Source organism: Bactrocera oleae, chromosome 6 (assembly GCF_042242935.1).
Source record: "Bactrocera oleae isolate idBacOlea1 chromosome 6, idBacOlea1, whole genome shotgun sequence".
NCBI classification, from domain to species: Eukaryota; Metazoa; Arthropoda; class Insecta; order Diptera; family Tephritidae; genus Bactrocera; species Bactrocera oleae.
Window position 1 is genome coordinate 8,212,022 of NC_091540.1, and position 13,315 is coordinate 8,225,336.

At 32.3% G+C, this 13,315-nt stretch overlaps 2 protein-coding genes across 5 annotated transcripts; one reads left to right on the top strand and one right to left on the bottom strand.

The window, feature by feature from the left end:
* The first annotated feature begins 1,139 nt into the window (after positions 1 to 1,139).
* On the top strand, positions 1,140 to 11,324 carry LOC106616895 (WD repeat-containing protein 26 homolog). 4 transcript variants are annotated; one of them, XM_014233817.3, is made up of 5 exons: positions 1,140 to 1,235; positions 2,600 to 2,751; positions 2,844 to 4,002; positions 7,542 to 8,494; positions 9,041 to 11,324. In XM_014233817.3, the coding sequence occupies exons 3-5, from the start codon at positions 3,487 to 3,489 to the stop codon at positions 9,522 to 9,524; spliced, it is 1,953 nt and encodes a 650-aa protein (XP_014089292.3). In that variant the 5' UTR covers positions 1,140 to 1,235; positions 2,600 to 2,751; positions 2,844 to 3,486; the 3' UTR covers positions 9,525 to 11,324. The 4 variants fall into 4 exon arrangements, with proteins under 4 accessions (XP_014089292.3, XP_014089291.3, XP_014089285.3 ...); XM_014233816.3 differs by having other exon boundaries at positions 1,141 to 1,247; XM_014233810.3 differs by having other exon boundaries at positions 1,144 to 1,427.
* Arv1 (ACAT-related protein required for viability 1) lies at positions 9,223 to 13,177 on the bottom strand. Its single transcript, XM_014233808.3, has 4 exons — positions 12,934 to 13,177; positions 12,745 to 12,864; positions 12,539 to 12,683; positions 9,223 to 12,464 (listed from the first exon to the last, which is right to left on the bottom strand). Exons 1-4 carry the CDS (start codon positions 13,066 to 13,068, stop codon positions 12,109 to 12,111), a joined length of 756 nt encoding a protein of 251 aa, XP_014089283.1. The 5' UTR covers positions 13,069 to 13,177; the 3' UTR covers positions 9,223 to 12,108.
* Between the last annotated feature and the right edge of the window lie 138 nt (positions 13,178 to 13,315).

The following is a 13,315-nucleotide window of genomic DNA, read 5'->3' on the forward strand; positions in this document are numbered from 1 at the left end:
AATAACTGACATTGTGTTAAAACTCATTTATAAAATAATATAAATATATAATTGTATGTAATGTATAATAGCTGAAAAAAACTGTACGTAAATTTAACCGCTTAACTATAACTATTGTCATTTTGTTACATTAAAATAACAAAAAAATTTATTGAAATATCTAATTTCGTGTTTGTGGAAGAGCAGAGGAGCAAATAAATACAAAGAATTAAAAAAGTGACGTGAAAATATTTAATAAATTAAAACATGTAAGTATCTGCGATCGCATCTACTTCCTTTTTTAACATATATATTACATACAATATAATAATACATTCAGTTATATATTTGGCTACATTCGCCTAATTCATATTCGGTTATGCTAACCTGTTGACGTTGGATTATGCTATAATAAATAAAAATTCCAACAATATTTACCTTCACATACATTCATACCCAATTTAAAATAAGTAAATACAGATGATTGACATCAATAATAACGGATAGACAATAACAACAAACCATAAGATAATCTGACAGCCATCAGCTGTTACTCTATCACATTTACTTCGAGTTATATTACATCGTCCTTTTTTGTTTTGTTCTCTTATTTATCACATTATCTCATGTCCATGTGCGTATGTGATATATGTATATATGTACATAAAATAGATTTATTTATATGCAAGAATTATAGTCTATTTCTAACATTCCTATTTTGTATAATTCGAACCAGAAGTAGTATCATACAGATAAACGCGAATATACGCTCTATATCAGCGTAGAAAAAGTACATTTTTGAGCATATCTGGAATTTAAATGCAGTAAACTGCATGTCATATGTGTAGCTGTTGAATGCAGCAGAAACAGAAAAAATGCAATAGTTCGCATTTTTATATTATAAATAATTTATCGTTCTAGTTTTATTTATAAATAATATTATAAAGTGATTAAAAATGGGACACAGTACTCATATTTATAGATATTACAAATTGCTATCGATTTGCAGTTAAAATTACTTGTCGAAACTACACTACTACCAGAGAATGTGAAATATCTACATTCTCTGCTACTACTACATTTTCCAAAAATAATGTGCAACCCTAGGCGACATACATACCAAACGAAAAGAGTTCGGTATGCAGAAGAATAGTGGTGAGCAGAAGAAAAAATAGTAGTTCTTTGTTTCGTCATCGGTTTTTGGAAATTTTTAAACATTTAACTTATTTATTTGTGGTGAAAAATATGAAATATCGGTAGTAGAATAAGTAAATAATAATAAATCATTAAATATTTATGTGAAAAACATAAGTAGAGTATGAAAAAAACACTTTCATATGTGCAGCAGTTGGATATGCAAAAATGAAAAAACTTACATTGCATTTGGTGAATATGGAATAAAAAGAAGTAGATGAAAGCGTATGAAATAAAGCAGCAATGAGATTTAGGTGATCGAATGCAAATACGTTTGAATATAGAAAGATTGTTAGAGGAGGGGCAGGTTATGTAGAAGTAAATAACAGGAAGTATAAAAGTACATAGAAATAAAAGTGCAACTGTTCTGTGCTGCTGAACACTTTTGTGCTGTGGAAGAAAAAAAATTTAAAACAACTACATATAACAATAACCCCGATAGTCCAATTATTGTGACATATTTACATATGTAGCCATCGTACAAGAGAAAATGAAGAATGTAATATAAATACGCATGTATTTATTTATGTGGATACTCATAATTATATGTATATGTACTTTTATATGATATATTTTTATTAACCCTTGAAGTACATACTAACACAACAACTTCATTAATACGATGTTAAATTCTATATTCTTGATGTAATTAAATTAATTGAAAAGAGTAAACCTGTAATTTAATTGTAAACTATAAAGGAGATTAATTACTTTACAATTAAAAGGTGTGGAAATATACATATAAATAAATTGTGTTAAAATTCATTGTATTTGTGAAAAGTGAACAAAATATATAATACTAAAGTGTTCATTAAATTTAACTTACTTGAAACGAGTAGTAAATCGTCGCTTCGAGGATAAATCAATCGTACGTAATTGTCATATTTGCTATATACATACATTCATATGTTTATACGCTTTGTAGGTTAAAATTCAATACAATGAAACCTGCCTTTAATATTTCCATAAACTTCCTTTTACCTTTATATGGCACATTCATTAAAATACATATATAAGTATTTATTACATCGTTGCTTCATAGCTCGTCATTTACATACAAACATGTATACACATATCTCTTCATACAACATACATATATTAAATAAAGCGTAATATTGTAATAAATGAAAGTATGGAGTCATGTGCAATAAGTTTATTTAAAAAAAATATAAGTAGCCAGCAACTGAAACAGTGCGTTTGAAATTCTAGCCTTTCGACTAGAAAGAAAAGAAGAGGAAACATCCTCTCTTTTCTTTTTTTTTTTTTTAAATTTCACTTAATTATGTACACTTAAAATATTTCGCAAGTTATTTTTTTGTTCACATTCAAAATATATATAATTAAAAATTAACTTTACCTAATAATTGAATTTCAACACTCAAATGTCTAATGTCTAATAGTTTTGTATTTTCTTCTCTGTTATCAGCATTGTCAATTTTTGTTGGCGCATTACTGAGGTAAACAACAAACTCAAATAAAAGCTATCAAATACATGACAAGAAGCATATGTACATCAAAGAAAAACGTACATTTTTTGTAAAGCAGACGATACCGCTCTGAGCAGCTGCTAAAGCAAAGGTGAGTACTTTGGACGTAGAATGTTGGAGTTGCACTCGATTGTAAATAGCTGCTATGGTTCTCTTAACAAAAATATTCATATATGTATATAGATAAGAGCACCTAAATCGGCTGAGCGGAGAGGCACGAACAAAAAATAAGTAGAATCTCAACGGCGGCTGTTTCAAAAGCTTGCGGACCTAAGAATTAACGAGAGCGTTTTAGCGCGACGAGAGTGTTTTGTTGACGTGCGTGTAAGTAAAGAAACTCAAAATTGATAGAAATAACAAGAAGGCTGCTGCAACTGGTACCTCTTCCGAGGACCAGCCGCCGCGCAAAAAAGGACGACGTTCAGCAGGAGGATCAACGGCAGCAGCCGCAGCGGGAGCTTCGATAACGACGACCGGATCCGCAGCAGCAGCAGCAGCAGCAATAGCAGTAACTGGTACAAGTGGAAGTAGTAGTCTCAGTACGATTGCGTCTATTGACGCAGACACAGCGTCGACTTCACGAGCGGCACAACAGCAGCAATCAAATCAAAATCAAAATAATCGCGAGAAACAAAATAGAGGTGAACCAAAAAGTAATAGTTGCGTAAACATCGAAACAAGAGAGAATTTACAAGAAAATACAACAACAAACACTTCGATTAGCAGTGATAGTGTTGTGAGCGTCGTCAGTGGCGCAGTCGTTGACCGTAACATTGAAGTACTTGAAAATAATAATAATTGTAATAGTGGTAGCATAACAACGAATATGCAAAATTCAACACTGAATCCTACATTATCGAGCACATCCTCATCTGGATCGGGTTCGGTTGGGGGTTCCGCGTCAGTGTCCGGGTCTGGTGTGCCTTCGGTTGGCAATTCATCAGCAGCAAATTCGGCAACTGATGTAGCTGGTAGTACGGTGGGGCATGTCGGTGACTCTTCAGCTAATATACCTAGCTCTGTAAATTCATCAACTTCAACATCAAATGGACACGACACAAAACACAATGGTTTCACCGGTACCAATGAGAGTGGCACTGTGGACCTACAAAACAATCACGATCAATCAATCGTGCCTATTGCCAATCATAATTTGCATTTGGACAAGTCTAATCAGGAGATAATACGTTTGATTGGCCAATATTTGCAGGATATAGGATTGGAGAAATCGGTAAAGACTCTAATGACAGAATCCGGTTGTTACCTAGAACATCCAGCTGCATCAAAATTTCGAGAGCATGTCTTGTCTGGAGAGTGGAACAAAGCTGACGTTGACTTAAAGGTAAGTGAATATTGTTTAAGTGAAGTGCCAAAAATGTGCAAGCACCAATACCGTTATACCCTGTACAGCGTATATTAAGTTTGTCATCAAGTTGGTAACACCCAGAGAGGAGTCGGAGACCCTATAATATATACATATATGAATATATATAAATGATCAGCATGACGTGTGGATGCTATGTCCGTCTGTTTAAACGCGAACTAGTTCTTCAGCCTTTTAGATATCCATCTGAAATTTTGCATATGTCCTTTTCCTCAAAAGCTGCTCATTTGTAGAAACCGCTGATAGTGGACCACTATAGCATATAAACTAAACGATCAGAAGCTTGTATGAAAAACTTTTTTATTTGTCAAGGTATCTGGTTGTTCAAGACAACGGTACAATATTCGAACAAATAGTTTAGATCGAACCGCTATAGCATATAGCAACCATACAAACTAACTGGAAACTTGTTTACAATGTGAAGGGTATTATAGCTTTGGTGCAACCACAGTTAACTTTATTTTTCTTTTTCTTTTTTTTTTTTTGCCTGTTTTATGATATTTTTACTTTCCTTCGTTAGAATCATTTGACTAACTTGCCGTTTTTTTTTTTTACTTTATTTATGACGAATACCAAAACAAATACTGAATCAAACTACATTATTAAATCTAAAAAGTGTTTATTGCAATTGTGTGTTTAAAAATATATATTCACAACAATTGTCTCTTAAAGTTACATACCCATTAGTCTTTGTGTATTAGTAGAGCTAACGTCCAACGCACTCGCCAACCATTGCCCTCTATTCGCTCCCCTTCAAGTACTAAGACACATTATTGTACGTAAACCTATACACCAAGATACTTTTTATATATATACAAGTACGCTCTTCTTTTATACGATTGTTTACATTCCACTAAAATAGCAGAAAAAAGCTAACTGCGACAAAACAAAAACCAAACGTAGAATTGGCGAATAAGTTGAAAAATGCTACCAACAAGAGTAAATTGATTGACATCTGGAGAAGAGCAGCGACAGTCAATATGCCAATGAGTTTCAGCTTTTACTTCTTCCAATGTTTTATTTGTGTGTGCTCAATAAAAGCTTTTGGCGATTGCGCGCGCTCACTACTCGATGACTGGCTGGCTTTATGATTTTATTTATAAGCGTAACCAAGAGGCATATATGTATTTATGTCTAAAAAAAAATACAAAAACAGAAAATTTAAGTAAACCAAAGCAAATTGTAGCAAAACAAAGAAATCGGGTGGAAGATGTACAAAGGAACCCACACTCAAAAGCTAACAAAAAAAATTACACACATTTACAAAATGTACAATGGAATACAAAAACTGATTCACTGCGTACGCTCTAGGTGGAGAGACTGATTTTGTCAGGTGTTTATATGCAAACATGTACATATGTATGCAAGTGTATATTTCATGCGATTGCAATCATGAATTTCCTAATAATGAGTCGCAAATTGTTTAATATCCATAATATTTTAAAAATTGCTTTCATTGTTATTAACTTCAGGTTGATGCATTGATTCAATTAATCTTTTTACATCATTGACACAACTTGACTTACGTACATATGTACTATATGTATTGTCTACTTCAGTTTGTGTTTTTCTAGCCATTTGCTTAGCTTAGCTACGCATGATGAACTTCTTTGCTGATAATTGTATCTTGCTGTATTATTATATATTCTACGGTAGATGGTACATACACATAACACATAAAAACTGTGGATGGGGGTGGGTGTTATGTGCGTTGTAGAAATGTGTCTATCGAAACAAAGAAACTGCAGAAGCGCTGGTGATTTTACATGCTCTATGTAAAAGTATTCATAATAGCAGCTGATTACCATGCATGTCGGGTCAATGTGCCCATATTTAGCTTTGTTGTATAAAATGTTACTGGAGAAAAGAGAGTACAGCGACAATAGTTAGCAAAGGCTTTACCGCACACTAGCTAGAAATTGGAGTTAGAAGATTTGTAGACGATTGTATATGTTTTGCGTTTTAGTTCCAATACATTTTTTTTTTTGTCTTTTTTGTATCTTACTTTGTTCTAGCGCTCAATTCTTAATTCCCACACTATCGTGAGTTCTTAATTGAATTAAGGTATTCATCTCAGAGATGCATACGAATTTATATTATTATTATATTAAACAAAAAATTATATATTTTGTTATCTAAAATACCCATTACACCGTCATGTAGTCATAAAATAGTGACGCTGTCTCTTCGGTATTGTTAGGATAATGCGTGACAACAATATGGTATCACATGTTTCTAATTTGACATTTTTACTGTTACACTTTTGTATTTTCGAATACACTAGCTCGAGTTGAATATTTTAATGCTGTTGCTTGTAGCTCTCTTTCATTCGTCACTACCTACCTGCCTCGACTATTTGAATGTAGTATTTTCCACCACTGCGCTCGCTATGTTTGAGCTCTACTCTCTTGACAAAATGTTTATATGTGAAAGTTACAACATAGTTGTCTATGTTTGCATTCGAAACTAAAAAGTGGTAGATATCTCAGTAAACTGCCATAACAGCTGACTATTTTACCTCTAGCTGATTATACCACTTTATTGTAATTACATGTTTGTTTGTTCGTTTCGCTACTTTCCAAGCTTTCGCCAAACGAAAACAGCTCATATAAAACCCATGATGTGAAGTTTTAAACAATTATTTTCATTATTAAGAAAATTAATTTCTGGTAGAGTTATTTCCCATACAATACAAAACGTTCTCAGATTGGATTACCAGTTTATTCTAAACTTTTTATATCTGTTATATCTGAGGAGGTATCGAAATTCGGTTATTTAATATTGTCCAAGACAACGGTAAAATCTCCGGAGAAATTGTTCAGATCGGATCACTAAAGGATATAGCGGTCATACAAACTTATCGCTCAAAATCAAATTCTTATAAGGAAACTTTTTTATTTGTGAGGGGTATTATAGCTTCGGTACAATTGAAGTTAACCGTTTTTTATTGTTTTATTCAAGTAAGGTTAAGTTCATGGTATACATTTAAGATTATAATTTAATGACGTTGAAAAAAAATCTATAATTATTTTAAACAACAATTTCGTTTTAATATTGCTTTTCGTTACTTTCTCTCTTTGTACAAACATATATGTATAATTTTTCTACATTCTAAAGTCTCAACAAACGTTTTCTTGTCGAACGACTAATTTCTGTATTGAATCAGTTCTAAAATATATCTTCAACAGACTATTTTTAGAATTACGTATGTACGTGTATTCCCACATATGACAAAGTATATATTATATATAAAACTCACGAGTACTCCATGATTGAATGTAAGTTGTGCTCCACATATAAAATATGTGGCCAATGACCATATATACCGTCTTTGCATAACGTCAAAGTAATCCAGGGAAGACATGTGAGAAATTACTTCATGTGTAAACGAAAATCTGTACTTATTATATATTACATTTAATGTGTATACTAGTTAAAATAATAACACTATCTTACAATTACACTTGAATGAAATTGTATTTTTCTATCAAAAATAGGAACTGGAACCACTCATTGACAATGGCAAACCGTCGACTATCATCGAAATGAAATTTTTATTATTAGAGCAAAAGTACTTGGAATTTTTGGATGATGGCTGTCCATTGGACGCTTTACATGTGTTACGTAATGAGCTTACACCGTTACAACACAACACTTCACGTGTTCATCAACTTTCCTCATATATGATGTGTTCGAATAATCATGATCTCTACCAACGCGCCAAATGGGAGGGCAAAGGCATATTGTCACGTGCTGTGGTTATGGATCGTTTACAGGCATTCCTACCACCAACAGTAATGATGCCACCACGTCGTTTACGTCACTTACTCCAACAGGCGGTTGAATTGCAATCGGAACATTGCGATTTTCATGACATGGCGTTTAAAACAAATTTACAAAATATCTCATTACTTAGTGATCACACCTGTGACACAGATGGCTTTCCTATGCAAACTATACAAGTGCTCACCGATCATTGTGACGAGGTTTGGTATTGTAAATTCTCCCCAGACGGCCTTAAACTCGCCACAGGCAGCAAAGACTCCAGCGTTATTATTTGGGATGTGGACCCATATAAATTGTCACTAAAGCATCGTCGCATATTGGAGGCACAATCCAATATAAGTGTGGCTTTTGTTAGCTGGAGTCCAGATTCGAAATTATTATTGGTGGGTGGACCTGATGATACACCCGAAATAAGCATATGGAATGTAGACGATGGCAAACTCATACTAAAAATGTCGCAATCAGTGGATGACAGTCTATCATGTGGTGCTTTCAGTCGTGATGGTAGTCGCTTCGTTTGTGGCGGTCAAAAGGGGCAGTTCTACTTGTGCGATTTGAGTGGATCAATTCTTAATACTTGGGAAGGTGTACGAATCAATAGCGTTGCCTACCGCGCTGATAATAAGACTATCATAGCATCAGATAATCACTATCGTATCAGAGGGTAAGTTTTTAAATGTTCATTTCCTGTACAGGCTTTTTTAAGTTTGCCACGAAGTTTGTAACACCCAGAAGGAAACGTCGAAGACGCTCTAAAATATATATATATAAATGATTAGCATGATGAGCTGAGTCGAATTAGCCATGTCCGTCTGTATATACGCGTCTGTATATATATTAGTTTTTGAGATATCGATGTGAAATATTTCTCACGTCCTTTTTTCCGAAAAATGCTGCTTTAGCTTACAACTGCTATACAAATATAACGATCAAATATATTTAATTGTATGGAAAACGTTTTTATTTGACGAAATATTTTCAAGAAATTTGGTATGCAGTATTATACAAGCAACGGTAGAATCTCCCAAGAAATTGCTTAAATCTATAGCATATAGCTGTCATACAAACTGACAGATCAAAATCAGGTTTAAAATTTTATACCCTTAAATGCTATAAAAAATGCACCTGTGAAGGGTATTATAGCTTCGGTGCAGCCGAAGTTGACGTTTTCCTTATTTTATTATATTTTCGCCGTTTCGTTAATTTTCAGCTACAATTTCGAAGATCCCGGCACGGATTTCGATATTCTCAAAGAACCACATCCGATAATGACATTTACCGTAAATTCTGCCGATCGTCTGGCCTTGCTCAACATTTCCAGCCAAGGACTTCATTTATGGGATTTGGAGGACAAGTGTTTAGTACGTCGGTTTCAGGGCATTCGTCAAAGCAAATTCGCCATACATTCATGCTTCGGTGGGGTAAATGAAAGTTTCGTGGCGAGTGGAAGCGAAGATAAACTGGTTTGTATTTGGCATATAAAGCGCGAAGAGCCATTGGGCAAACTGGCGGGTCATACAAAAACAGTGAATTGTGTTTCCTGGAATCCTATGTTTCCGTCCCTCTTGGCATCAGCTAGTGACGATGCAACCGTACGTATTTGGGGCCCGAAATCGCACAGTGCCAACGCCACACCCGAAAGTGATGACTGTTCATCTTGTTCATCATCATCGTCATGGAATATGACATCGTAATTTAGCACACTTACGCATATACACACCATAAAAGCGGTAATCAATAGAAAAAGCACACTATTATCGCTATAGCCACTTAGATAAAACAACTAAAATAGCAATACAATAGTAATAACAACAATCTATAAAGAAGGTTAATGGACAAAACAAAACCAAACAAAAACTAATTGGAAATTAACAGGCAAGCAGCAATTATCATTTAAAAATAAAACTATTTAAGAAAATAAAATATTTATATGAAATTTATTGAAAAACTAAAAAACTGAAGGTGCGTAAAGAGCTTGCTGCACTTTTCGAAATTGATTTCGAAAACAATGCTCGGCTATATATCGCTACATTTAATGGTTAGATTAATCGAGTTGTTGAAAAAATGTCTGAGAAATGATTTCGCCATTAGATTTTAAGACAGGCAGAACCGAAACAGCCCGATGTGCCCATTTTTTTCTTTTCAAATATTAACTAACTAAAGGTAAAGGCCACAAATAAAATGCATACAAGTAATAAACATATGCATTAAATAGCAAAAAAAAAATTGTATCAGAGAATTTGTTACAACAAATAAATAATTATGAAAATATATAAGCCTGAATGCAAAGAGAACTAAAATTCATCCAATTGAAGCGAAAAATAAACGAATAAATACAAAACTAAGAAAAAATTAAATATAGCAATTAAACTGGTTTATAATTAATATATGTAATAAGCGTTAATAGTAATTAAACGAAAATTAGTACTGCAACGGGTTAGCAAGGAGATTTGCAGTGGCGTGCATAATTTGATATATTTAAAACAACCAATTTAAATAATCTAATTTTTTAAACATTATAATGTAACATGTTTTGAGTATTATGCTCAATGTTAACAACTTGAAAAACTCGATCAACTAACAACTAACCTATAATTTAGCACAGTAACGACCCAAACTGTCGCTGTTAAAACAGTTGCTTTAAATATTACAGAACTGTTATAAAGCTTAACTGTCATACGCGTTTAGCAGTCTTTTTTAATATGTTGAGGTTTTTTAATTTTTTTATATGTATGCGTTTTTTGATTGAATATTTTTTACACACAAGCAAATAGTATACACAATAAGTAAATAAATAAAAAAAATAATTTTTACTTGACAATTTATATGTTTTGTTTAGCGATAATAGCATCATAGCGCTTAAGCTAGCTTTTAATATACAGAATAAGAAACTATCAATGCGCCCTTTTAATTAACTTAATAACTTAAATCAATGAAGTATATCATCAATTTATGTGCGCCACACTATCCAACTGTGCTACTTTCCCTTCTTAGTTATTTAAAAATCATATATTAAATTAGAACTGTTCTTAAGTGATTATATATACGATAGTATATATATACATATATACCGAAGTAAAATATATAATAGAAAAGGGGGGGTTGGTTGGCGGAGAAATGCAAAACAATATAAGTACGAAAGGTCAGCCTACAAAATGTATAACAAATTAAAAAAAAAACAGATTTTGAGCAGCATAGACTAACAACGGGTCAAGAATGTAACAAATTAATAACACATATTTCATGCACACAAGCAAAAAAAATTAAATATTATATGCATAGTGATAAATCAAAATTGACATACAAACCTACATATAATAATAATATACATGCAGTGCATTAAAATATGAAAATAAATATACGATTTAACGTATGTATGTACACTATATACAGACACAAACTTTTCTGTTTATGTACACAATATATAAAGAACATTTTTAATTACGGTATTTAAGCGAATGATAATAAATTACGTTTATATAAGACATATATAATGTATAGCAATCCTTTTTTCGCTGTGTCTGGGTAAGCAAATAATTTTGGTTGAAATTTTCCTTTTATAGCGTAAAATTCGAAGATGACTACTATAAATATTTTTCTACATGATTTACGAAAATTTCTATGTATTCTATTTTGAATACAGATGTTTCGCACTTTCTTAAATCGATGCACCTACTTTGAGAGAAATATTAAAAAACACGGAATGGCAGCAATTACTTTGAAGCGTCTCGGAAAAAGATGAATTGCGCGGCCCCTCATAACTCGGTGCTGGATCATTTGAAATCGAAAATTTAAAATTATATCATTATATAATCGCTTTGAGCAGGTAACGCTAGGCGATTTTTCGAAATTGCAATTTTTAATTTTTTGGGACCATTTTGAAGAAAAACTGGTGAAGTTATAGCATAAATCTTTGGAAATATCTGGTAAGATCCTTAAATTAGTAATTTACGTACATACATACGTACATGTAATGCATGTAATGTTTCTTTACTTAAAACCGTTCGATTTAGGTTTTGATAAAAATTTAATAAGGTAACTTACAATGTATTCATATATATATTTATGTAAATAAATCTTTAATATGTATATGTATATCAAAATTTTTGATAGGTACATATAATGTGTAGCATATAATGGTAAAACAAGGCATCGATAACAAAAACCTAAATAAAGTACAGGACATACGAAAAATTTAATACTCGCTGCATTATTTTTTTTTTTTTGTTTTGGAATTTGCGTGACATATATTAATTAAACATTTATTTCTTAGGTTACTCATAAATAAAATTCTAAATAAGTAGATATATGGCGCTTAATATACTCCTTTGCTAAATACACGGGCAATATAATGAAAAAAGATTGCAGCTTTTGAACATTTCCAACTATTGCATAAATATAAACCAAAGAAAGTAGGTGATGTCCTTTGACAAGTATTTGGTGAATGTTTGCACCCAAATCTGTAGTATTCTCACGCCACACTATCAGCGGTAGGAGGAAAATTTTAGAAAAATTTGCTATTGTTAAAGCCTTTAATAAAATTAAAGCAAATTTGTTATAACCCGTGCTTTCAACCAGCCGCGGATTGTGTACACACGTCACAGCAAACAGAATCAAAGTAGTAATGCAATAATCTAAATAGAAGCGAAAAATACGTTTTTTAATGTGCATATTCTAGAAATAAACATATTGTTTTTCATTCATTTACCAATAATATTTTGCAAGCAGCATATATAAAAGCCCTTTTCGCTGATAATTTCATTTTGCAAAGAATCCTGTTTAATGCTTCCTTTCTGTCTCCATAATGCGAAAGACTCTAGAAGCAGCAGCACAAGTGATAATTTCCAGTTCAGCTAATGGTTACAAGTGGAATATTGGTTCAATAAATATTTACTTAAGTATTCACCATATTACCTTAAAATCTCGGTTATGTAGCATATGCTTATAAGACTCTTGGGACAATAGCATCGCATCCACCAGAATTATTATCGGATCAAATTCAATATATTTGTCCGCCACTTTGTGACAATTTTCCTAATGTTAAATAAAATTACTCAGTAAAATGATAAATGATATTTTGGTTGGTATTTAATGTGGACGTACGCATTGATTTGTTTTGATTGCAGTATTACTATACTTTCGATACAATTCGGCTATAGGATGACCACAGTTTATGCAAACATACTGCATTTGCTGTTTTGAGTATGCTGATTTTAACTGTGAAGTTAGCTTTCCCATTTTTATTTAATGTTATATATATTTTTTTTTCATACTTTATAACGCGGCAGATGGTTTTAAAATTCGCCATACATTTTATTTTGTATTTTCATCTTACTTTTCTCCTTCACTTTTTACGTAAACAAACCTTATTGACATATGTAAGTACATACATATACCCATAATTTCTACACCTCAAAAGTTAGTAAAATATAACATTTTATTTAAAACTTGATTCAATTATTATCTAGCTAAAATTTACGGAAAG

Bases quoted from the DNA above. Each gene is read 5' to 3' on its own strand.
- LOC106616895 (XM_014233817.3), top strand. From the start codon at position 3,487: ATGCAAAATTCAACACTGAATCCTACATTATCGAGCACATCCTCATCT. The intron at 4,003-7,541 runs GTAAGTGAATAT...TATCAAAAATAG, and splicing joins AAGCTGACGTTGACTTAAAG to GAACTGGAACCACTCATTGA. The intron at 8,495-9,040 runs GTAAGTTTTTAA...GTTAATTTTCAG, and splicing joins AATCACTATCGTATCAGAGG to CTACAATTTCGAAGATCCCG.
- Arv1 (XM_014233808.3), bottom strand. From the start codon at position 13,068: ATGGGAAAGCTAACTTCACAGTTAAAATCAGCATACTCAAAACAGCAA. The intron at 12,865-12,933 runs GTACGTCCACAT...ATTTAACATTAG, and splicing joins CAATCAAAACAAATCAATGC to GAAAATTGTCACAAAGTGGC. The intron at 12,684-12,744 runs GTAATATGGTGA...TGTAACCATTAG, and splicing joins TACATAACCGAGATTTTAAG to CTGAACTGGAAATTATCACT.